Source organism: Schistocerca americana, chromosome 5 (assembly GCF_021461395.2).
Source record: "Schistocerca americana isolate TAMUIC-IGC-003095 chromosome 5, iqSchAmer2.1, whole genome shotgun sequence".
Classification (NCBI taxonomy): domain Eukaryota; kingdom Metazoa; phylum Arthropoda; class Insecta; order Orthoptera; family Acrididae; genus Schistocerca; species Schistocerca americana.
This window is the reverse complement of record NC_060123.1, coordinates 188,425,322-188,452,194: the sequence shown is the minus strand read 5'-3', so window position 1 is coordinate 188,452,194 and position 26,873 is coordinate 188,425,322. Positions and strand designations below refer to the sequence as shown.

Sequence of the window (26,873 nt, the reverse complement as noted above, 5' to 3'; positions counted from 1 at the left end):
GGAAGAAAGGAGTGCTAGGAAGTTTCGTATCAGTGCACACTCTGGTGCCGAACGAAAATTTCATCCAGAGAACATCCCCCAGTCTGTGGCTAAGCCCTGTCTGCAAAATTTCCTTTCTTCCAGCAGTGCTAGTCCCTTAAGATTTACAGGAGAACTTCTATGAAGCTTGGAAGGTAGGAGATGAAGTACTGGAGGAAATAAAGCTTTGAGGATGGATACTGAGTTGTGTGTGCAGTTGGAAGAGCACTTACTCCCGAAAGGCAAATTCCTGATTTTGACTCTCAGTCCAGCACACAGTTTTAGACTGCCAGAAAGTTTCATATCAGTGCATACTCCGCTCTGCAAAGAGGAAATTTCATTTTGTAAAAATTAAACTTTGTTTGTCCTGCAGAGGAAGACTGGCTTTTTGGTCAAAAAATTAATTTTATTTCATAGTCCACTTTTATGACAGTGCATTTTGTCCAACATTTTTCCTATGAGTGCCTTCCATACATGAACTGTGATCCTGTAATGTCTGCAAAATACACATCCAAAGCTGCTACAATCTGAACCTTAACTTGAATACACTAAGAGACCAAAACTGGTAAACCTTGCACAAAATTATACAGTGTGTGTGTAAAATTCTTTGAAATACAATGGGAATCAGCACATAACATGAACTAATCAAGAAGTTCATTTCAGAACGATTTGATAGTATTTACTTAAAGACAAAAGTGTGTATTGTATAAAATAGATAAACAAATGTCTTGTGCATTGACCTCCTTAAATCTTGAAATTCTTATGTTCTGTGCATAGTACATTCATTTCTTAATAATTGTTATTGCTGATAATAAAAATCAGCTTTAGCTTAACTATATTTCACACAGTCACAATACAAGACTCACTGCCAATTTTCATGTAGGCCTTACCCTTCATGTTTAGGTTTCAGAGAGGAATTATGGAAGGTATTCAACAAGTTTCCATGTAATGTAAAGCATATAATTTATAATCCCTGTCAATTCAAAAGAAAATACAAAATACGTATCTTACAGCCATTCTTTTTACAAATTTTCTCATTATCTGGACTCAAGGATTGAAAGTTCCCGTTAGCTACAGAACAAGTAGTTTTGTTCACTTTAAAGCTACATGGGATACAAAATATGAGAATTGATGATATGAATATAATAGAGGGAAACATTCCACGTGGGAAAAATATATCTAAAAACAAAGATATATATAAAAACAAAGATGAAGTGACTTACCGAACAAAAGCGCTGGCAGGTCGATAGACACACAAACAAACACAAACATACACACAAAATTCAAGCTTTCGCAACAAACTGTTGCCTCATCAGGAAAGAGGGAAGGAGAGGGGAAGACGAAAGGAAGTGGGTTTTAAGGGAGAGGGTAAGGAGTCATTCCAATCCCGGGAGCGGAAAGACTTACCTTAGGGGGAAAAAAGGACAGGTATACACTCGCACACACGCACATATCCATCCACACATACAGACACAAGCATGTCTGCTTGTGTCTGTATGTGTGGATGGATATGTGCGTGTGTGCGAGTGTATACCTGTCCTTTTTTCCCCCTAAGGTAAGTCTTTCCGCTCCCGGGATTGGAATGACTCCTTACCCTCTCCCTTAAAACCCACTTCCTTTCGTCTTCCCCTCTCCTTCCCTCTTTCCTGATGAGGCAACAGTTTGTTGCGAAAGCTTGAATTTTGTGTGTATGTTTGTGTTTGTTTGTGTGTCTATCGACCTGCCAGCGCTTTTGTTCGGTAAGTCACCTCATCTTTGTTTTTATATATAATTTTTCCCACGTGGAATGTTTCCTTCCATTATATTAAAAACAAAGATAATGGGACTTACCAAACAAAAGCGCTGGCAGGTCGATAGACACACAAACAAACACAAACATACACACAAAATTCTAGCTTTCGCAACCAACAGTTGCTTCGTCAGGAAAGAGGGAAGGAGAGGGAAAGATGAAAGGATGTGGGTTTTAAGGGAGAGGGTAAGGAGTCATTCCAATCCCGGGAGCGGAAAGACTTACCTTAGGGGGAAAAAAGGACGGGTATACACTCGCGCACACACACACATATCCATCCGCACATACACAGACACAAGCAGACACTCTTTAAATATGTCTGTTTTCTCACACATTCCTATTTCTTCAGCCTCTTTAATTATAGAGTCCCAGTTTGTGGAAGCTGAGACAAAACTTTAGTTTCGTCATATAGTATTTTATGTTTGTGTGCGAGGCTGTGCTCAGCACCTGCAGATTTCTCCAGTTCTTGATTTTTAATATGCCGTTGATGTTCTGCACACTGCTTGGAAATGGTGCGGATGGAATGACCAATGTAATTGCTTCCACACTCACATGGGATGTTGTAAACCCAAAGAATCCTGAGGCTGAAGATGTCCTTAGCAGGGCGTAGTATCTGCTTTTTCTTCTTAAGAGGCTGGAAAATACATCTGATACCTCATCTTTCTAGGACTCTCCTTATTTATCTGGATTTAATGTCACAAAAGGGGAGGAATGCAGTTGCTGGCTCATCACGTGAACATTAACATTTTCGTGTTTCCTTTTGTTGGAGAACGCTGACTTGATATCGTGTGACCCATAGCCGTTCTTTTGGAACACATACTTCATTAATTTTGGAATGGTTGTGGTCCTAGTCGGAAATGGTTTTTGCTCTGTGTACCAAAGTATTTTAAGTTGCTCTCTTCTGGACAGAATGGTGAAAACTCTGGACACCAAGATGTAGATCAGAGTGTGTCAGCTAGTGGTACACTGAGTGGCTGAGGTGTCCATCCAACTCTTGCTGTATCAGAACATCTGAAAATAGCAGTCTTCCCTCTTTCTCTGTGTCACTGGTGAACTGTATGTTTTGGTGCATGCTGTCCGTATGTTGCTGGAAGTGCTCAAGAGCTGCTCCTAAGAAGACAAAGCAGATACTACATCCTGTTAAGGACATCCTCAGCCTCAGGATTCTTTGGGTTTTCAACATCGCATGTGAGTGTGGAAGCAATTACATTGGTCAGTCCATCCCCACCATTTCCGACCAGTGTGCAGAACATCAACGGCATATTAAAAATCAAGAACTGGAGAAATCTGAAGGTGCTGAGCATGGCCTCACACTCAAGCATAAAATACTATGTGAAGAAACTAAAGTTTTGTCTCAGCTTCCACAAACTGGGACTCTATAATTAAAGAGGCTGTAGAAATAAGAATGTGTGAGAAAACCTTCAACTATGATGGCAGATATAATCTTAGCGGTGCATGGAAGTGAGCTCTCAATGAAGAGAAGAGCCAGAGATATTCATCACGGTGCTCCACCAGCATATACATTGACACCATCTGTGACAGCATGATATAACTAACAACCAACAGGAAGCTGTCTTAGGGCTATGTAAGGCCACCACAGCTGCAATTTTTGGTCAGTTTCTCCTGACGAAGACGATGGTGGAAATCATTGAAAGCTCAATGTTTTGCCCTAAAGTGATGCGACAAGAAGTTTGAGAATGTTTTATGTAACTTTGCATTGCAAAAGACTTTTTTCTCATAATCCTATTCTTTCAAGATTCAGACTTCCTGCTCCATACAAGGCTTCAAGTCAGATCACTGTCTGCTAATGTCATAATTTGGCACTGAGTAAAAGGTGTTTCTTGTTAGATGTTGATTTGTCCTCTTATAGCTTATTTTCAGTTGCGCTATTTCATTTAAATTTGTCTACCTTCTGAATTTTCCTCCTACTTGTGTAATCTTTCTCTAGCTGCCTGTCTCGGGAACTGAATGGTTTGATTGGTCATCTCTTGAAGTGACTTGACAAGATCACAATGTCTTCTGGAAATGCCAGCTTGCATCCATCTCGTGTTCCACGTACTCCTTCCATTTCTTGATTCTTGTCACCAATCTCTCATCATATAGTCGAGGGTGCAGTATGTCTGCTTCTAGCTTTGATGTTGAAGGTCTCAGGTAGTGTTCCTTGGATATACTTTATATATTCTCTGTCTAAAACTCAAGTGTTCCAAACTTTAGCACAGTGTTTGCCTATCTACTGAGTCACAGACAAAATCCACAAATGTCCTGTAGCTGTAGTTGTAGCTGACCGTGCAGCCATTGTCTCAAATTTTGCAGCCAATGTTTGAACTGTGTTGCAGGTTTTCTCTCTCTTCACTGGTCAACAGTTCAAAAAATTTTGCATCACATTTTACACTGGTATTCACAATGTGCATTACATGAAGCCACAACATAGGATACAACACCATGCCTTTTTCGCATGTATGTAAATGGATGGCATGTGGCCAGGAAATATTCTTTGAACAGACAAGGCATATTTAACTCTGCATGGTACAGTGACTGCACAGAACTGTTGCACATGAGGGTCTGCTCTTATTGCGTCTTGTGCAGGAACTTCCTCTGCAGTTAACTTATGTGACTATTTGGTGTGATTTCTCAAGTGTCCTCACTCTCAGTCCATTTTCCTTCGAGGAGATGATGCCCCACATGCTTGTTATGAGTACAATGACATCTGCATGTTATGAGGACCTCCCTGTGCAACACGTGACTCTGGCTATGCAGGAATGCAGCTATGTCCACACCGATATTTCTATGCAAAATGGGGCTACCACACATTGCTTACCAGAGATTTGCTTTGAGAAAACTTCAGTAATGACTGTGTCATCTCTAGGCAACTTCAATATGTGTAGTCTTCCAGATCCCCTGATCTAAATCCATGTGACTTCTGACTTGGGGGGCATATCTGAAAGATCATGTCCATCAGAAATATGTCTGAACACTTCCTGATCTGAAGAATAGCATATGATGACACATCACTCTAATTACACCAGATATGTTGCGAGCAACTGTCGACTATGCCGTGTTACAGATGCAGTGTGGTCTTGAGTCAGGAGACCATATTGAACACATTTTTTAATGTGTGGCCACATCCTAACACACCAGAAATTTGCCAGAAACACCATTATTATGTATGATCATTTGCCATATTTTTACCTGGTGACAGAAAGTGGAACTATTATTTTTTTCAGTGGTCTCTGTGGGTGCACCGATTAATGAACATACCTATGATGTTTCAGCACCCTGTGATGTATGTGGCCAGCACTACAGAACTCCGAACATGGCAAATTTAATTATAATCTCTTGATAGATCTATATTCTACAAACCACTGTCAGATTCATGGCAGAGAATATTTCACATTATACCATGTACCTATATTACAGTTTCTTCCTTTCAATTTGCATGTGGAATGTGGGAAGAATGTCTTCTTAAATGTTACAGTCCACACCATATGGTGTGGACTGTAGGAATAAGACATAGCATGCTGTTGTATATATTTAAATTCCTTCCTTAATACAAGTCCTTGAAACTTTGTAAGTAGGCTTTCACATGACAGTTGTCATCTATTTTCAAGGGTGTCTTAGTTCAGATTTTTCAGAATTACTGTTGTGCTCGCCTGTGAGCTAAACAAACGTGTGACCATTTGTGCTGTCCTGCTCTGCATGCTTGCAGTATCCCCTGTTTGTCGTATTTGGTAAGGGTCTCATACACTTGAACAATACAGGGTGTACATAAAGTCTGGGAACACTTTCAATTATTTATTGCACAGGAACCAAACATTGTACACATATCATACATATGTCATTTTGAAGAGAAACACTTAAGGTTTTTTTTTCATGTACAGTGCCACAGCGTATTTTAGTGATTTGCAATAGTCAGCGCATGGCGAGTTCAGGTGCGGAGCAAGCTTTCTGTGTATTGGAGTTTGACAAAAACAAGTGTCCTACAGCTGTTCAACGGATGTTTAGAACCAAGTATGGTAAGAAGCCACCAACAAGGAAGGCCATTTACTACTGGCACAACAAATTCAGTACGACGGGTTGCTTGTGCCTGGTAAAAAGAAGCGGACATTTTAGTTTGCGTGAAGTGAATGTGGAGTGTATACAAGAGACGTTCATAAGTAGTCCAAAGAAATCTGTACATCATGCATCTCGTGAACCCGAAATGGCTCCAGTGACTGTGTGGAAAGCCCTGCGACAGAAGCTGTCTATGAAACCATTCAAATTGGAGCTAGTGCAGAAGCTCAATGATGACGACAAAGATAAGTGTTTTGAGTTTTGTTCGCAATTGCAACAACTGAATGAAGATGAGGATGGCATTTTTGATCGCTCAATTTTTAGTGATGAAGCCACTTTTCACACTAATGGGAAAGTGATCAGGCATAATTGTCGAATCTGGGGCACAAAGCTTCCACACAAATGCATTGAATTTGAGCGTGATTCCCCAGAGGTAAATGTTTTTTGTGCCTTGTCATGTCAAAAACTGTACGGGCCATTTTTCTTTGCTGAGATCACTGTCACTGGATATGCCTACTTGGATACGTTGCAGCATTGGCTGATGCCTCAAATGCAATCGGACTCTCCAGTCATCTTTTAGCAGGATGATGCTCCATCCCATTTTCATCATGAAGTTCATGGATACCTGAACTCGGAACTGCCGCGTTGATGGATCGGCTGTGTTACAGAAGAGGACAGCTGTTTCATGAAATGGCCTCCCCAATCACCAGATCTCACTCAGTGTGACTTTTTTCTGTGGGGACACATTAAAGATCTGGTCTATGTACTGCCTCTACCACATGATGTAGCAGAGCACAGGGAGAGAATACGGGAGGCAACTGCCACAGCTGACGATGCCATGCTGGGACAGGTGTGGCAGGGGACTGATGACCATAGATGTTAAGGCCCAAAGTGCTCCGAGCCATTTGAACCATTTTGAACAGGTGTGGCAAGAATTCGATTACTGTACTGATGTCTGCTGGGTCACTCATGGTTCGCATATCGAATGTTTGTAAAAAAAACTTTCATAGTGTCTCTTCAAAATGCAATATGTATGACATTGGTACATTGTTTAGTTCTTTTGCAATACATAATTGAAAGTGTTCCAGGACTTTATGTACACCCTGTATTTTAAGCTGTTGTTAGGCCCGGGATAAATTAGATGATGTTCACAAACAGTTGGAAGTTTCTGTGACTGCTGTCAAGCAATTTGAAGTTGCTTCAAATGTATTGGGTGAAATGCTGGTGTCATATCTCAGGTGCTACCCTTTCCATTGGATACTGTCTTCTGTGTGCACAATACAAAACCTGTCACTGCTCAACAACAAGAACTGTGACTGGTAGATCTAGAGGTTGTGTGTGGGTAAGGCAGGGACAAGGGAGAACTCAAGTTTCTGTATTCATCTCTCTTACCAATAGGTTGGAGCATTATGTACCACTGAAATTTCAACTGAGCAAGTGTGATATAGTTCACATGTTGAGAAGCTTGCTGTGTCTTTCAGGCAGCATTTGGGTCTGTTAATCATCTGCAGTTCAAACATATGACAAATAATGGTACCTTTCAGGGAAATAAAAACAAGCAATGGGAGAGATCACCGTGTGCACTCAATGGAATTGTCTGTGGGCCTCATTCAATGTGTCTAAGAGTATCAGCCCCTGAGGGAACAGAGTGCAACCAGTTTCAGGTTCTAGTGCACATTGGAACAAATGATGCCTTTTACCTGGGTCATAGAAGATGAGCCTTGCTTACTGAATTCTAAAACAACTCACAATCGGCAGCAGTGTTCCCGGAGCTGATCATGGCTCTCAGGTTTGACACCAGCTGTGAAAGCTTACACATTTATTTCAGTTCGGTGGTTGGTTACTAGGAAAATAAGTCGCTTTCCAAAGGAAAGCCTTACCAAATAGGATTAACAGGAGATACTGAAACTGAACAAAGAAGTGCAGCACGAAGAGTTTGTTTGCTAGACCTAATGGTGAGCATCATGAAATGTCAATTATCCTGTTAAACCATGCTTACAAAGTTTCAAGAACAAATATTAAGTGAAGAATCTAGGAATACACTTCAGACCCTGTGACTTTACCCAATTTACCTGTGCCAATATGCCTCCAGTAGCTGCGCCTCTGTGGAATCTGGCTGAAAAGTAATTGGTAAAAGTCAGCTGTTTCAAAATATGTTGTCCACACATTGTTTGCAGTTCATAAATCTTCAGTTGCACTTTGGTATTAAATAACCTACTGTTCTTGGCCAGATTGAGTATCATTTACTACAATTTATGCACTGATAAAGTTCAAGCCACATACTACTGTCTGTGGATGCCCTGTATTGTGATTATTCGAATGCAGTAATTTAACACTAAAGTTACGCAAAGTTCATGTGTGGCAAGTAAATCATTAACACATTCCCAATCGTACTATCCTCTCAAGTAGATGGTCATATCAAAACGAAAATGATTTGCACAGTAAATATCATTTGGAAATAACACAATTCACTGACTACTGTCACACTAAGTGTTACTGAAGATTAACACATTTCATGAAACTGATTACAAGTTCACCAGCAGTAATTGAAAAACGCTCATTGAGATTCAGAAAGATCTTCTGGAATCAAAATTTAGATGAAACTCCGTACACTGTTCAAGTTGTAGTATGTGTTAATTCATCTCTGATATAGTTTTTGACACAGATCTTGCCTGTCTCATAACCTGCCACAGACTGACTGAAATGTTTCCCAGCAGCCTTCCTTTTATAAGATTACAATAATTAGCAGTACATTCAGTTATCGTTGCTTGTTGTCTTTTTACAAATTACGGCTCAAGATTTATACACCAATGGGAAAAAATATCATAACACCAAGAAGGAGTTGAGTGACATAAACAAAAGTTGATAGGTGTGTTTCTATATCTGAAAGATGATGTCTATTCAAATTTCTTGACCAAGCGAGGTGGCAGAGTGACTAACACACAGGACTTCCATTCAGGAGGACAACAGTTCAAACCCACGTCCAGCCATCATGAGTTTGGTTTTCTGTGACTTCCCTAAATCACTTCAGGCAAATGCCAGGATGGTTCCTCTGAAAGGGCATGGCTGACTTCCTTCCTATTCTTTCCTAATCCGATGGGACCGATGACCTCGCTATTTGATCCCCCTAATCAACCAACCAATCAAATTTCATGCCAGTCACATAAGAGTGGCACTAGTTGCGCCGCTACGAGGGTGTGAATTAAGTTTGCTTTAAATACACACTGTAACAGTTGTGAGCATTAGTTATCTTGAAATTGGAAATGATGAGTTTATGTTAGTCAAAAAGATGACAGAGGTGCCATTGTCACCACCTCACTGAGTGTGAACGAGGTCATGTAGTAGGGCTATGAGGAGCTGGATGTTTGTTCTGCAGTATTGCAAAAAGACTTGACACGAATGTAGCCACTGTACATGATTGCTGGCAATGGTGGTCACAGGAATGTTCTGTCACAAGAAGACCAGGCTTCAGATGGCCACATGGCACTACCGAGATGGAAGACCATTGAGTTCGGTGTATGGCTCTGATGCATCGTACTGTCTGTAGGAAGCAATTTTAGCAGCAGCTGGCACAACAGACTGTTACAAATCTGTTATTTCAAGAACAGTTTTGAGCCAAACACACTGTTGCATGCATTCCACTGACTGCAAACAACTGCCATTTGCAACTTCAGCAGTCAAGCAAGTGCTTATTGGAGGGGAGGGTTGTGTTTTCCGGTTAAAGGTGGTTCTGCCTGGGTGCCATTGATGGCCATGTATTGGTTAGGAGGAGGCCAGGTGAAGGCGTGCAACTAATCTACTGCGATTTTGTATGACAACAGGAGCACTCTTGCAGTTTCCCATGCACCCTGACTGCAAATTTGTATGTAAATCTTGTGATTCAACCTGTTGTGCTGCCATTCATGAACAGCATTCCAGGGGGTGTTTTGCAACTGGATAACTCAACATGCTCAACAAAATTTCGAAATGTTACCTTCACCTGCGTGATGACAATATCTGTCTCCAGTCGAGCACATATGTAACATCATTGGATGACCACCCTACAACCAGCATTAAGCATCCCTGTATTGACTGACCAAGTGCAGCAGGCATAGAACTTCGTCCCACAAACTGACATATGGTAGCTACACATCACAATGCATGCATGTTTTCATGTTGCATTCAACATTGTTGATGGTTATTTTAGTTATTGATGTACCAGCACTTTACATTTGTAATGGCTTATCTTGTGCATACATTAATCTGTGCTCTTGTGATGTTAATCACTTAAATATGTAACCCAGACAATGTATTAATAACTGAATAGTGGAACAAGATTTGTTTGACTGAGGACTTCTAGATAAAACAATAACTGTGATTGGATTATGCTGTCTAGTTTGCCAAAATATGGACTTGTACTTCAGTAACAATGTTTTAGATAAGAATGCTAATTACTCTGGAACTAAATGAGAGCAAAAGTTGCTAACACATTTCTAGCATTAGCTGTGTAGATACTTCACTTATTTCTGTAGACTTTTGATCTGCTTCAACTGAATGTTAGCAACTGGGTAGATATTTACAAAGGAACAATGTTAATGAAGTTTTAAATTTCTGGTATTTTCCCATTAGTACAGTTCTGTGTAATCTGGTTATACTTATGAGTTCCAATTAACCAAAAGAATGTAATCAATAATAAAGTTGGCCAAACCCTGAGCTAACTTTCAAGATTTTGGGTACTGTGGAGACGCCATAAAAATAACACTAGTGGAGATATTTGCAGTATATATGTGAACCATGGACCTTGCCGTTGCTGGGGAGGCTTGCGTGCCTCAGCGATACAGAGAGCCATACCTTAGGTGCAACCACAACAGATTGGTGTCTGTTGAGAGGCCAGTGTGGTTCCTGAAGAGGGGCAGCAGCCTTTTCAGTAGTTGCAGGGGCAACAGTCTGGATGATTGACTGATCTTGCCTTGTAACACTAACCAAAACGGCCTTGCGAACAGCTGAAAGCAAGGGGAAACTACAACCGTAATTTTTCCTGAGGACATACAGCTTTACTGTATGGTTATATGATGATAGTGTCCTCTTGGGTAAAATATTCTGCAGGTAAAATAGTTCCCCATTCAGATCTCCGGGAGGGGACTACTCAGGAGGATGTCATTATCAGAAGAAAAAAAACTGGTTTTCTACAGGTCGGAGCGTGGAATGTCAGATCCCTTAATCGGACAGGTAGGTTAGAAAATTTAAAAAGTTAGATATAGTGGGAATTAGTGAAGTTCAGTGCAAGAGAAACGAGACTTCTGGTCAGGTGGCTACAGGGTTAGAAATACAAAATCAAATAGGGGTAATGCAGGAGTAGGTTTAATAATGAATTAAAAAATAGGAGTGTGGGTAAGCTACTACAAACAGCTTCGTGAATGCATTATTGTGACCAAGATAGACACGAAGCCGACGCCTAACACAGTAGTACAAGTTTGTATGCCAACTAGCTCCGCAGATGACAAAGAGATTGATTAAATGTCTAATGAGATAAAAGAAATTATTCAGATAGTGAAGGGAGACTACAATTTAATAGTCATGGGTCACTGGAATTCGATAGTAGGACAAGGAAGAGAAGGAAACATAGTAGGTGAATGTGGAATTGCGGTAAGGAATGAAAGAGGAAGCCACCTGGTAGAATTTTGCACAGAGCATAACTTAATCATAGCTAACAAATGGTTCAAGAATCATAAAAGGAGGTTGTATACATGGGAGAAGCCTGGAGATATTGGAAGGTTTCAGATAGATTATATAATGGTAAGACAGAGATTTAGGAACCAGGTTTTAAATTGTAAGACATTTCCAGGGGCGGATGTGGACTCTGACCACAATCTATTGATTATGAACCGTGGATTAAAACTGAAGAAACTGCAAAAAGGTGGTAATTTAAGGAGATGGGACGTGGATAAACTGACAGAACCAGAGGTTGTGGAGAGTTTCAGGGAGAGCATTAGGGAAGGACTGAAAAGAACGGGGGAAAGAAATATAGTAGAAGAAGAATGGGTAGCTTTGAGAGATGAATTAGTGAAGGCAGCAGAGTATCAATTAGGTAAAAAGACGAGGGCTAGTAGAAATCCTTGGGTAACAGAAGAAATATTGAATTTAATTGATGAAAGGAGAAAATATAAAAATGCAGTAAATGAAGCAGGCAAAAAGGAATTAAAAATCTCAAAAATGAGATTGACAGGAAGTGCAAAGTGGCTAAGCAGGGTTGGCTAGAGGACAACTGTAGGGATGTAGAGACATATATCACTAGGGGTAAGATAGATACTGCCGACAGGAAAATTAGAGAGACTTTTGGAAAAAAGAGAACCACGTGTATGAATATCAAGAGCTCAGATGGAAACCCAGTTCTAAGCAAAGAAGGGAAGGCAGAAAGGTGGAAGGAATATACAGAGGGTCTATACAAGGGCGATGTACTTGAGGACAATATTATGGAAATGGAAGAGCATGTAGATGTAGATGAAGATAAAATGGGAAATATGATACTGTGTGAAGAGTTTGACTGGGCACTGGAAGAAAGTCGAAACAAGGCCCCGGGAGTAAACAACATTCCATTAGAACTACTGATAGCAAGATGTATGAGAGGGACGAAATACCTTCAGACTTCAAGAAGCATATAATAATTCCAATCCCAAAGAAAGCAGGTGTTGACAGATGTAAAAATTACTGAACTATCAGTTTAATAAGTCATGGCTGCAAAATACTAACACGAATTCTTTACAGACAAATGGAAAAATTGGTAGAAGCTGCCCTTGGGGAAGATCAATTTGAATTCGGTAGAATTGTTGGAACATGTGAGGCAATAGTGACACGACGACTTATCGTAGAAGATAGATTAAGGAAAGGCAAACCTACGTTTTTAGCATTTGTAGACTTAGAGAAAGCTTTTGACAATGTTGACAGGAATACTCTCTTTCAAATTCTGAAGGTAGCAGGGATCAAACACAGGGAGCGAAAGGCTATTTACAATTTGTACAGAAACCAGATGGCAGTTACAAGAGCCGAGAGACATCTAAGGGAAGCAGTGGTTGGGAAGGGAGTGAGACAGGGTTGTAGCCTGTCCCTGATGTTATTCAATCTGTATATTGAGCAAGCAGTGAAGGAAACAAAAGAAAAATTTGGAGTAGGTATTAAAATCCATGGAGAAGAAATAAAAACTTTGAGGTTTGCCAATGACATTGTAATTCTGTCAGAGACAGCAAAGGCCCTGGAAGAGCAGCTGAACGGAATGGACAGTGTCTTGAAAGAAGGATATAAGATGAACATCAACAAAAGCAAAACGAGGATAATGGAATGTAGTCGAATTAAGTCGGGTGATGCTGAGGGAATTAGATTAGGAAATGAGACACTTAAAGTAGTAAAGGAATTTTGCTATTTGGGGAGCAAAATAACTGATGATGGTCGAAGTAGAGAGGATATAAAATGTAGACTGGTAATGGCAAGGAAAGCATTTCTGAAGAAGAGAAATTTATTAACATCAAGTCTAGATTTAAGTGTCAGGAAGTCGTTTCTGAAAGTATTTGTATGTAGTGTAGCCATGTATGGAAGTGAAACATGGACGATAAATAGTTTAGACAAGAAGAGAATAGAAGCTTTCAAAATGTGGTGCTACAAAAGAATGCTGAAGATTAGATGGGTAGATCACATAACTAATGAGGAGGTATTGAATAGAACTGGAGCAGAAGAGAAACTTGGTAGGACATGTTCTGAAGCATCAAGGGATTACCAATTTAATATTGGAAGGCAGCGTGGAGGATAAAAATCATAGGGGGAGACCAAGAGATTCAGAAGGACTTAGGTTGCAGTAGGTACTGGGAGATGAAGAAGCTAGCACAAGATAGAGTAGCATGGAGAGATGTATCAAACCAGTTTCTGGACTGAAGACAACAACAACAACAACAACAATATATTGTTGGGTCTTGAGTCCAAAGACTGGTCTGATGCAGCTCTCCATGCTACTCAATCTTGTGCAATCCTCTTCATCTCGAAGTATCTACTGCAACCTACATCCTTCTGAATATGCTTAGTGTATTCATCTCTTTGTCTCCCTCTACAATTTTAACACTCCACACTTCCCTCAAGTACTAAATTGGTGATCCCTTGATGCATCATAACGTGTCCTACCAACCAATCCCTTCTTCTAGTCAAGTTGTGCCACAAATTTCTCTTCTCACTAATTCTGTTCAGTATCTCCTCGTTAGTTATGTTATCTGCCCATCTAATCTTCAGCATCCTTCTGTAGGCACCACACATCAAAATTTTCTGTTGTCTTCTTGTTTACACTTTCTATCGTCCAGTGTTCACTTCCATACTAGGTTACACTGTATCAAATACTTTCAGAAAAGACTTCCTGACACTTAAATCTGTACTCGATATTAACAAATTTCTCTCTTTCAGAAACACTTTCCTTGCCATCACCAGTCTACATTTTATGTCGTGTCTACTTCAACCATTATCAGTTATTTTGCTGCCCAAATAGCGAAAATCATCCACTACTTTAAGTGTCTCATTTCCTATCTAATTACCTCAGCATCACCTGATTTAATTTGACTAAATTTCATTAATGTGACTTCATTCCATTATTCTTGTTTTGCTTTTGTTGATGTTCATCTTATACCCACCGTTCAAGATAGTGTACATTCCGTTCAACTGTTCTTCCAAGTCACTAAAATGTTTTCACCCCCTGCAGGTTTGGGGGCTAGACTAGGCCTGAAGTATTCTTGTCTGTCATAAGAGGCAAGTAAAAGGAGTCTCCTACATTCTGGTTTGTTAAATTATGGTCCCCTTTTAGGGTTTGACCTCCAACTTGCAAAATTCTACAGAAGCGCAGGCCATTTTGGGGAGGAAGTATTACATGGTGTATCATGTAACCCTTGTGCACTGAGACCTTCTGCACTGATTATTGCCAGCCGCTGTGGCCGAGAGGTTATATGCGCTTCAGTCCAGAACCGCGCTGCTGCTACGGTCGCAGGTTCGAATCTTGTCTTGGGCATGGATGTGTGTGATGTCCTTAGAACTACTTTAACCTAACTAACCTAAGTCTAGGGGACTGATGACCTCAGATGTTAAGTCCCATAGTGCTTAGAGCCATTTGAACCACTGATTATTGTCATGGCTCTGCAACTCCACCTGGTATCCAGCCATCTGGACAAGGACACCTTACGGGATGCATATTCTACATCCATTGTTCGCTGTCCTCTTCTGCAACCATGATAGTACTGGATTTTTTTGCATCAAATATCCAGCGTGGTAGCCAATCCATCGTGGAGGGGCAGTCATGTACCCACTTGGTTGTACCCCCCCTGACAACAAAGGGACCACACTGCTGCTACCTGAGCTGCAAACTCCCCGTGTATGTGAAGGAGTAGATGCCCACCTACCTGGGGCATCAGGACTCCCAGCAATGACAATCCTGCCAGGTGGCCTATGTTGAGGCTGGATGGTGCCATTGGGGAGAGCCCCTGAGCAGAGTGAGTGACATCAGGGTGGATGACCCGCAATGAAGTGGACCAATTTGTCTTTGGTGGCCAAATGGCTCCAGCAGTCTCTAAAAAAGAAAGGCTTGATTTCAATGCTGAGAAGTTTGACTCCCAAATAGTTTCCCTCCCTAGCGACACTATTGGAGGAATGTAGGGCTACAGGAAAAAAAAGAGAGCTTTGTTCGCCGGGTAATTAGTTTGCAGCAGAATTGATGGGGACTCCTCTCTGGCTACAAAACCTCTATTTTTTGTTGACAACCTAGAGAATAAGTTTGGGATAGTGGCAACACTGTCCAAAATGAGAAATGGGTCATTCCTGATTCAGACAGCATCCCCAGCCTAGTCACGGGTGCTGCTCGCCTGTGACAAGCTGAGAGATATTCCCATTTGTCACTCCCCATAAAAGCCTAAACGTAGTCCAGGGGATTATTTCCCATCAAGACCTCCTATTGTAGTCCAATGACGAGCTACGTGCCAGTTTGGATCAACGGGGTGTTCACTTCATCCGGCGTGTCTATAGGGGACCAAAAGGTAATAGGGTTACTACCTGTGCCTTCATATTGACCTTTGAGGATGATTCGTTTCCTGGGAAGATCAAGGTGACTATACTGATGTGACATAAAACCATACATCCCTCCCACTAAGCGGTGCTTTAAGTTCTGGAAATTTGGGGACATCTCATCCTGGTGCAATTCTAGTGCCACATATAGAGATTTCAGACATCAATTGCTTCTGAATAGTTCATGTGCCCCTCCTCCTACCTGTGTCAGCTGTGGAGAACACCACTCCCCCTGCCAGCTGGACTGCTCGGTTCTTCAAAAGGAGAGGAAGATTATGGAATATAAAACCCTGCCCCCCCCCCCCCCCCCCCCAGCCGGAGAAGCAAGAGCCTCCTCTGGCTCCTCTCACATGGAAAGGGTCCCTTCTGACTCTACCTTCCAAGGTCTCCACCCACGCCAAAGTGTACTCCAGAAGAGGCTGAAGGAGCCACAAGCTGCTGATTGAAGAGTTTCGTGCTCTTCACCTGTCCTTAAAGGTATTTCAGGCAAGCCCTCCCAGCAAGTCCCTAAAGAGCAGCAAGAGGGCAGACAGACAAAGAAGAAGCCTGAGTCTTCAGTGGCTCCCAAACCCCCACTCACTACAGCTTCCGCATCTGAGGACAAAGTGGAGATTCTAGCGTCCCCCAAGGACCTCAATCTCACTGGTGACTCCAAAGCAGTGGTAGTTGATACAAGTGCTCAACCAGTGGCCACAGATGACCCTGAAGTGTAAACTGCCTCCTTGGTCCCTTCATGTCATCCCAAACTACAGAAATCCTCCAATGGAAGTGCAGTTGTTGTTGTTGATGTTGTTCCCGCCCCACCTGGCTGAGCTGTGACATCTCTGAAGCATTACACCTGCTTTCTGTGTTGCCCTGGTTTCCAGCAAAGTGGACCCCAGCCCTATCCACAAATCATAATGACTGCTACAAGGTGGCAAGTTGAGTACGTATACATGTCTTTACCTCTGTCTACTGCAAACCTGTGCTCCTTCCTACAACTTACGAAGAAGCTGTGGCTGTCATGGTGAGGACAATGCAGGAAATTACCATCTGCAGCACCTACCTTCCTCCAGATGGTGAAGTACCATAAAATGGTATTGGCTGCTCTAATTTCTCAACTCCCCCTACCTTTTTCTACTTTTGAATGATTTCAACGCCCACAACCCTTTGTGGAGTGAAACTAAGATTACTGGCTGTGGTAAAGATGTTGAGAATCTATTAATTCAACTTGATCTTTTCCCCCTAAATACAAGTGCCCCCACTCATTTAAGTGTGGCACATGGCACATACTCAGCTATTGATCTCTCAATTTGCAGTCTTGGCCTTCTACCATTTGTATACAGGAGAGCTCGCAACAACTTGTGGGATAGTGACCACTTTCCATTCTTCCTGTCCCTCCTCTAGCATCCCTCACCTGGATGCTTGCCCCGATGGGCTCATACCAAGACTGACTCGGACGATTTTGCCCCTGCTACCACTATTGGATGTCCATTGCATGGCAACATCAGTTTGGTGATCCAGAATGTTACTACGACAATTGTTTCTACTGCTGATTTGGCAGTCCCTTGTCGCTCAGGTCACCTCCAGCAGAAGAAAGTGCCTTGGTGGTCGTCAGATATCACTGTAACCATTGGAGATCATAGGTGGGCTCTCTAACATCATAAGCAGCACTTATCAATGGAGTACCTCATTGCCTTCAAATGGCTGCATGCCCGGGTCTGTCAGCTTATTGAAAGATGGAAGTATGAGTGCTGTGAAATGTATGTCTCCACCATTCGAACACAAACCTCTCCATCCCAGGTTTGGACTGAGATGAGACGCCTTTACAGAAATCAGACCCCTGCAGGTATACCCAAGATTTCCACACATGGAGCTGTATGTACTGACCCAGATGCAGTGACATAGTATTATGCTCGAACCTCTGCATCTGAGAATTACCATCCCGCCTTTCGTACAGCAGGTGGAACGACAATGCCTATCTTTTACTACACACCACCTGAGTCATATAATGCTCCATTCAGTGAGTGGGAATTTCTCAGTGCTCTTGCACATTTTTCTGACACAACCCCTGGCCCCAGAGCGCATCCATCACCAAATGATTGAATATCTATCAGCGGATTACCAGTGCCACTTCCTTGATGTCTTCAACTGCATCTGGAACAATTGTGAATTCACATCGCAGTGGCGAGAAAGTATCATCATTGCAGTACTAAAATCTGGTAATACCCTGCTAGACATGGGTATCTATCATTCTGTTAGCCTTACCAACATTCTGCGGAAGCTGCTCGAATTTATGGTGAGCCGGCGAGTGTATTGGCTCCTTAAGTCTCGGGGCCTTCTGGCTCCATACCTGGGTGGTTTTCGCCAAGGCCGCTCTGCCATTGACAGCTTGGTATACCTGGAGTCTGCTGTCTGAATGACTTTTCCTGCCATTATCACTTTATTGCTGTCTTTTTTGACATGATGAAAGCCTATGACACCACTTGGTGACACGACATCCCTGGTCCATTACATGAGTGCAGTCTCCAGGGCCCGCTCCCAATTTTTATACAGAACTTTTTGTTCCTCTTCATCTTCAGAGTTCAAGTCAGTGCTTCACATACTTCCCCTCCCCCCATATCCAAGAGAATGGAGTCTGCAGTGTTCTGTACTGAGTGTCCCTCTCTTTTTATTGGTGTGGCTGAACATCAACTGCAGGGAGCCATATGGAAGGCTCAATCGTGGACCCTCTTCCACAGCTTTGTTTTTAGCTACCAAGAGTTCTGTCATATACTTCTGTCACTGTCGTACAGTTCACCCCCACTAACAACTTTATCTGGATGTTCATTTCCATAATGTAGTAGACTCTTATCGCTTTTTAGGACTGGTTTTTGTCACCCACTTGACTTGGTTCCTCCATCTTCATCAGTTTAAGCAAAAGTGGTGGCAGCATCTTAACTCTCCTCATTGCCCGAGTCACACCAACTCGGGTGCAGATTATACTGGTGTAGCTGTTCACAGCCCTTGTACAGTCCCATCTTGACTATGGGACCCTGGCATGTGGTTCAGCATCACCCTGTGAACAGCCTACATGTGGGAGCTTGTGTTCCTCCATTGCGGGATCTGGTGACAACTGCCTGCCAATTATTCCGGACACATTTGCAGCTTACCTAAACATCCAAATCACTGTCTCCTTTTCCATAACATGATGATCCAGCTCCTGCAACAGCAGCCCATATTGGGGATTACAATGTCAATGTGTGTCCGGTCCCTTCTCACTGATCCCGAATCTTCCCTCTACCACCTCTCCTCCGGGTCTACTCATATGCACCTCCATGGTGTATACCTCGACCACAGCTTCGTCTAGATCTGTCACAAGTCCCAAAAGACTCAGTTCATCCTGTGCCTCTGTGCTGCCCCTTTCTCTGTATTCTTGATGCTCCCAGGGTTCAGAGGTAGTTTACATGGATGGCTCAGTGGTTGACGGTCACACTGGGTTCGCTTATGCTCTTGCAGGACATAGAGACTTACTCTCTGTGCCAGATTGCTGCAGTGTTTTCACTGCTGAGCTGGTAGCCAGCTCTAGCGCTCAAGGTAGCCATTACTCTTGCTCCTGAGCTACCATAGTTTTTAGTTTTATCTGTGTAGGGGCTTTTTGTCATTCTATTTCATGGTGGGCACCTTGGTCTCCCCCTAATGCCATTTTAACTCTTCCTCACTCCTTCTGGCTCTGTCTGTTCGACTTGGTGTTTGTCGTTTGACTATCTGTGTTTCTCTTGCCTTCTTTTTGTAGTATTGAGATTTTGGTGTGCTGGAGAACGGTTGGCTCGTCCTTTTCTATTCTTGTGATCAGCAAACCCAGGCCATCTGTTTTATAGTTTAACACCTTGTATCTATGTTTTCAGTTTCGGCTTGTTACTTTCATTTTCTACTCCAATGTGGTTACACGCATAGTTTAATGCATTTTGTTCCTTCCCTAGATTACAGGTGATAGGGTTCTTTTGCAGTATGGTTTTAGTCTAAGACCTGTGTGATTATCTAGAACAGGACTGATAATCTTGCACTTTAGTCCATTTAATCAACAAACCAACCAACCATCCATCCAACTAAAACTTTTGCTTTATTTGCTGCCTCTGCTTTTTCTCCTTGTTGTCTTTTGGAATCTGTTATTTTTCACTCATTTTCGTGCATGGTATTCTGACTTCTTTATTAGTATTTTGTAGTCATTAGTATCAGAAATCTTGGATGATCTAAAAATATGCCTCTGGCGTCGTCATCCCTCTGCAGTCCATTAACTACTCCTCTTGAAACGAACTTAGCTCCACTCGAGAGATTGTATTTATTTAGATAATACATTAGTTACTCTTTCATAATTGCTTCTGTTACTCTTTCATAATTGCTTCTGTTATTTTAAAGAATGATGACATCAGAGAGAAAGTCCTGTAAATTTGTCTTCAGCCGGCCGGAGTGGCCGTGCGGTTCTAGGCGCTACAGTCTGGAACCGAGCGACCGCTACGGTCGCAGGTTCAAATCCTGCCTCAGGCATGGATGTGTGTGATGTCCTTAGGTTAGTTAGGTTTAATTAGTTCTAAGTTCTAGGCGACTGATGACCTCAGAAGTTAAGTCGCATAGTGCTCAGAGCCATTTGAACCATTTTTTTTTTTTTTTTGTCTTCAATTTATTTCCCCCACTAGAATTATAACTTGTGTCTCCTTGGACATACTCATGTTTAACTGAGACTTGTATTAGCTTGTAAATTGTCAGTGTTTTCTACCGTTTCACAATCTGACTGTATACATATGCTTCCTAACTTCTTGAATGTCTTCATTGTTTTCTTATCTGCATTCTCTATAGTTAGTATTGTCATCATCATAGTATTATGTTGCTTAGTTATTTTACAAAAGTCACGCATGTTTTTGAGAATTTTTGTTATAACTTCTCTGCTATAAAGGAGGAGCACCAGTTCACAAGAATTATTGCTTTCTGTGTATTATGTATTGACTTGCCACTGTTCTTTGTCTGCCAGCACTTAGCTACAAAATTATTTGAAACAATAGCTGACTGAAGTAATATTAACCTTTTGTATTTATTAAAATAATATTTTTCCAGTTAATTGGTGCCAGCGCTGGTTTGAATATTTTCCTTTTCCGCCTGTTAATGTTCTAACTATGATCGAAAATGTACTGAGTCAACAGGACAATGAACTGATGTCTTGGTTTTACAAACATAACATTACGTCACAGACTTATGCATGGCCTCTGTTAGAGGTAGCATTTTCTGAGGTATGTTGTCTCTAAGTATGTTAGCATTATTCATACGTACAGTATTATACTTAATATTTTGCATGTTGCTCCCCATTTCCTTCTGTTTAAGGTCCTTTCAACTTCAGAATGGCTACAGTTATGGGACCACATTTTATCTAATGAGCCATCCTTTCTGTTGATAGCAGTTGTAGCGTACAATATAGTTTTCAGGACTGCTATTAAAAGTTGCAAAACACAGGATGATTTTGAGGTAGGTTATATTTTGCTATTCAAAGTAAGGACAAAGATTATTTGATAGTATCATAATTAATAGGTGTAACATGTTCACTTGTAGATAAGGCCATTAAAAAAAGGCAGAACCATGTAATTTAAGAACTAGAATTCAATCTCCAGGACCTTTGTAGAAATAGAAAGACACTAAAATTTGGAAAAAAAGTAGTTATTCGCTTAAATTCCTAAAGATAGAAATCAGACCACAAAGAATATTGCATGAGACCCAGATGCCTAAGAAATGTATAATTATATAAAATGGAAAAGTCACTTGAGACAGCTTTAAAACTACAAAGAGAAATAAAGTTTGACCAGTTCCAGCATTTAGGGGAGAGAACTTCCAGTGCTACAATAGATACAGAAACCAATATTCAACTTTTTGGAATTATAACTTTGTTCTGCAGAAGGGAAAATGTGATTGAGTGGGGGAGTTTGGAAAAGAGGGGGTTGAGGGGTCATGCCACTCAGATCCTAAGTCTGTTACGAGGGGGATGGGAGGCAAAAATGATGTTCACAGATGGTCGAAATTAGTTGGTTAAAAAGCTCTGTGCTAGCTTCAGGTAATATATGATAAAATGGACAGAGTGGTAAGTAAAGATAGGAAAGTTCTAGCAGAATGGAAATAATTTAGGAATAAAGGCGATGACTCACTGAATAACAGAAGCATTGAGTCATTGACAGATGCATTAAGTCCTAATTATTCTTACAGTATTTACATAAAAATCAATGCACTAAAGGAACAGAAATAAAAGGAAAGATGAAGACAGGGTTAAATAGAAATGATATTTGATAATAAAATTCAAATGTGAATTTTAAAATATAGAAATAAATAAAAAGCATATATGTGTGTTTCAAAGGATTAATTTATTTAGTTAATAGGTTTTCAGCTTATAAAGCCATCATCAGACTTCCTTTAGAACATACAGTATAGTGCTTCACAGTTATTAGTATGTTCTTGAACCAAGAAGCAGTGGAAGAATCAGTTAACATAATTAAAATATAGGAAAAATAAAAGAAAGAACAAGGAAAAGAATACAGATATTTTTTTTTCCCCAGTATGAATGACAGTAGTCTAACACAACAGCTCTTAAAGTATCTCTCGAAACAGAAATTAAAAACAACCTGAATCCGAGAAATTAGAAAGAATTTAGAAATACAGAACACATAAGCATAAGAAACAATTGGGAGAGAAGTTAAATTTAAAACGATTCCAAGGCAGAACACTAAGAAAGCAGGTGGGAAGTGGCCTGAAGAAAGAAAAAAAAAAGCATGAAGAAAAGATGAAAGAATATGAAAAGAATACAAAAAGAGAAGAGGAAAAGGAACTGAAATAGTAATGTGGCCACCAGTTTGGGTGAGAACCAAGAGGAAATGGGATTTACGCTAATGGGATTGCATTCTGGAGGGTAACAGAATGAGAGGATATGTAGGAGAGCAAGTTCCCATCTCAAGAGTTCTGGGAAAGGAGTACTCTTTGGAGTACCCAAATGCCCATTGTGGTAGAGGAGATACTAAGATCTCGTAAATCATGCTATAGAACATGTTCATCAACTGGATGTCCTCAAGAGGGTGAGCTTTTCTGTGTCCATTTATGCATTTAGCCAGTTTGGTGGTGGTTATGCCTGTATAAAGAACTGTGCAGTGAACATGTCAACTTGTAAACAACATGAGTAGTTTTGCATATTCCCCTGTCATTAATATTGACTACTACAGTGAGTTTCTATCATCTATTGTACTTCTCCCATCTGTTTTGCTCTAGGGGTGTGTCTATTTTACACACATTTCATTTATTCGTGCCGTCAGCTTTCTTTTCCTGTCCCTTTAATATTTGTAACCATAGACACTTTCAGCAATGTTTTAGAGTCCACACAAAATAACTTGACCCACCCACAGAAATGTATTCTCATCCTCAGTGCTGGGCAATTCCATCCAGTTGTTATGAAGAGGTGGCTGCCTCAGTTGGCTAATGCTTCTAGCCTGTGTGTTTTGGCCATTAGGAGCAGCCACCTCAGTTGTGTACATAATGATTTTCTTAATTGTGACTGCATTTGTTGCATTGTTGGTTGCACTGCCATAACGTGCTAAGGTTGCACTGCCATAACGTGTTAATACAATTGTTTGCAGGCTCACTAGCTATAACTTAGAAGTTCTGCAGGATATAAGCTTCTGAGTAGACTTCATCGAATGAACTCCACCTCCCCTAGAAAAGTCCTTGGTGGAATAACAACAATATGAATAGATTGCTGCTCACTACATAGAGGAAGTGTTGACTGATTTGGTTCTTTAGTCCAAATATTTCGAGACATTCAAGCTGCGTTTCATTTTCCTACACTGGTGCATTCTCTGCCTTTGTTGCAACTCCCAGCTGCCATCCTTGAAAATTGCAATTGGGCACTTCCGTTGCCAGTCTGCTCAGAGCCATAAAATGCGCGCGCAAGCACGCATGCACGCGCGCGCGCCCGCATGCGCCCCCCCTTCCCCCCACACACACACAAAGGCACAAAGAAACAGCTACCCTACAGTGCACACAATGTTGAACGGCCAGACAACTGTCACGTTCCTACAGTCTCAAAACCAAAACACTGTGCTCCTAGCTGATGCTAATATTCAACATCTTATGTATGAAATGGTCACTTCTCGCTTTCAAAAATAACTCTGTGTGCAGTAGACAGAATATCAATGCCGAAATACCAGTCTTAACTTGGAAGAAATCAAGCCCACTCATATAATGAGAATCAAAATTACTAATAGCTTCTTATGAATATTCCGCTACTATTAATACTAAGAATGAGAGTAATGCTGGCTCCCATAACAAGCCACATTATAAATTAAATTAGGTTATTGTAGACTGAGATGGAGATTATTTTGAGAGTGGAGAATTTGTTGTAAGGGTAAGTCCCTTCTGCGCAATCCTGACAGCTGGTGCTGGAGGTGAGGATCCTGATGGCCTGGGTTGTAAAGCAGTCACTGAAATGAAGCAAGCTGTATTCAGGTACATGTTATGCCATAGGGTGGTCCAGTTTGCTCTTGGTCACATTTAGGTGGTGTCCATTCATCCTGATGGACAGCTAGGTGGTAGTCATACCAATATAAAAGGCTGTGCAGTGACTGCAGCAGAGCTGTTACATCACATCACTGCTTTCACCGGTGTCCTGGCCTCTGAAGCAATAGGATAAGCCTGTTGCAGACCTAGAGGAGGGAGTGTTTGGTGTGTGAATTGAGCAGGTCTTTCCACACGGATGCTATCATTGTGGCAGGTGGTAGGTAGTAGGGATTGGGAGTGTCAAAGGGACAGATTAAGATGATGTGGAGGTTGGGTGGGTAACGGTACACCACTTCAGGAGTGGTGAGAAGGATCCTGAGTAGGTTGTTCCCCATTTCAGTGCATGATGAAAGCTAAACAAAACCTTCATGAAAGTGGTACAGTTGTTCCTGTCCAGGGTTGCAATAGGTGATGAAGAGGGCCCTCCTTTAGCTGCTTCTTGGGGGGTTGTGGGAGGAGTGAGGGTGTCTGGGGATATGACTTGGGAAAACTTTTTGTGGGCTATGTCTGGGGGCATAGTGCCTGTCTCTGAAGGCCTTTGTGAGAACCTCAGCATGCTGGGCAAGGGAGTTCTTGTCACTGCAAATACACCATTCCCGGTTGGCCATGTTTGATGGGAGGGATTTTTTTGGTGTGAGAACCTCAGCATGCTGGGCAAGGGAGTTCTTGTCACTGTAAATACACCATTCCCGGTTGGTCATGTTTAATGGCAGGGATTTTTTTGGTGTGGAAGGCACGACAGGCATTGGAATGTAGGTACTGCTGGTGGTTGGTGGGTTTAGTGTGGGCAGAGTTGTGGATGGAGCGATCAGAGAGTAGGAGGTCAACATCCTGGAAGGTGACACACTTGGTTTGGAGCACCAGGTGAAGCAGATGGGAGAGAAGGTTTCACGATTGTGCGGGAATGAGGGAAGGGTGTCCTGGCCCTGAATCCAGTTCACAAGATATCATAAGTGAACCTGAACCAGACCTGGGGTTTGGGGTTTTGGGAGGCTAGGAAGGATTCCTCTAGGTGTCCCATAAACCAGTTGTCACTGGAGGGTGTCATGTGAGCACCCATGGTTGTGCTGTGAATTTACTTGAACACCTTCACTTCAAAGGAGAAGTGGTTGTGTGTTAGGATAAATTTAGATGTATGAAGAACGAAGTAGTGGCTTTACAGTCTGAAGGGCGTTCCCATTAAGAACCTAGTCAAGATTGTATTATTTTCCACAGTAAATGACTTTCAGGGTTCTATACTTATTGACCCATTGCTTAGTATTTAATGGGGCAAAAGTAATTTAATTGCTCACTCTCATAATGAACGTGATGCTCTGTGCTCTGCTTGATGACTCCAGTGTGGACCAGCTTATTACCTCATAAACAACAATAAATAACTAGGTACTTAAAATCAAAAATAGCTAGTAAAAGTAAGTAATACATAGACTCTAATTAACATAATTTTACTTCTGTAATAGTTCGTATCTGTCTTTGGCAGAATAATCACTATTGTGATTCCAATTTTCTCTGTGTTACGTATGGTTTATCTTACTAGGATAATGTAGTAGAAGGAAAATTCATTCGTAGATGATAGAAAAGCTAGAGCACAAGAAACTACTGCAGTGTAATAAGCAGCTAACTCGAAACTTGGCGGTCCTCAAGCTGCCGTACCTGCAAAAATTGCAGATACCCTGAGGGTTTAAATCTTTTCATGATATCAGTATTATATAAACCTTTCTCTTGACTCATCCTGGGAGCTACAAGAAATAAAGCTTTGGATGGAGAGCACCAATTATTTGATGTGGTCCATTGTAATGTGGGAAGAACTTATTGGTTTCTTTCTTCAAGTTGGACAGTAAACAAAGAAATCCCTGGCAAGGGTAACACATCTCAGGTAAGGTAATAAAATAACAAATGTATAAAACTTAATAATCAGCTCATAAACTAAATAAAAGTCTTTCCAGTTCTACCACTGGTTATGTGAGTGAACATCACAGTGGCAGTAATTGTATGTGCTCTCAGCATAAAATACATAACCACCACCCAGATGTGGACAATAAATATGTCTTAAATCTTCACCTCCAATTGGTGTGGTAAACACTAAACTTCTTATTAGACAGTGCATTACCTTTAAGTAATGTAGAATATCTGAGACTACAAATAATCCACTACTTGCAGACCTTCCTGTCGCAGGTGGTGGTTATGTAATATGTATATGTGGTTTAAACCTATCTCCACATATCCATGAATGTTCACATTTTCATTATAAGTACTGCTTAGTTACTCTTGAAACATGCTGTTTGAAAGTCCCTCACTACTTCTCCACCAATGACAGGCTTCTTCCCTTTGTTTTAGCCACATTGCATAACCATTATATTGGGTCCATGATAAATTTTACCTGGTGTTGCGAGACACTTAAAAAAATCTGACATAAGCGGTT

General features: G+C 41.3%; 1 protein-coding gene across 4 annotated transcripts in view; it reads left to right on the top strand.

Annotated features, from left to right (window-relative positions):
* LOC124615314 (TBC1 domain family member 31) overlaps positions 1 to 26,873 on the top strand; it is a 282,280-nt gene that overhangs the window by 129,450 nt on the left and 125,957 nt on the right. For all 4 annotated transcript variants that reach the window (XM_047143109.1, XM_047143107.1, XM_047143108.1 and 1 more), the window contains exons 12-13: positions 20,987 to 21,159; positions 21,251 to 21,391. In XM_047143109.1, the coding sequence (XP_046999065.1) occupies positions 20,987 to 21,159; positions 21,251 to 21,391 (314 nt within the window). The remainder of the gene's footprint in view (positions 1 to 20,986; positions 21,160 to 21,250; positions 21,392 to 26,873) is intronic.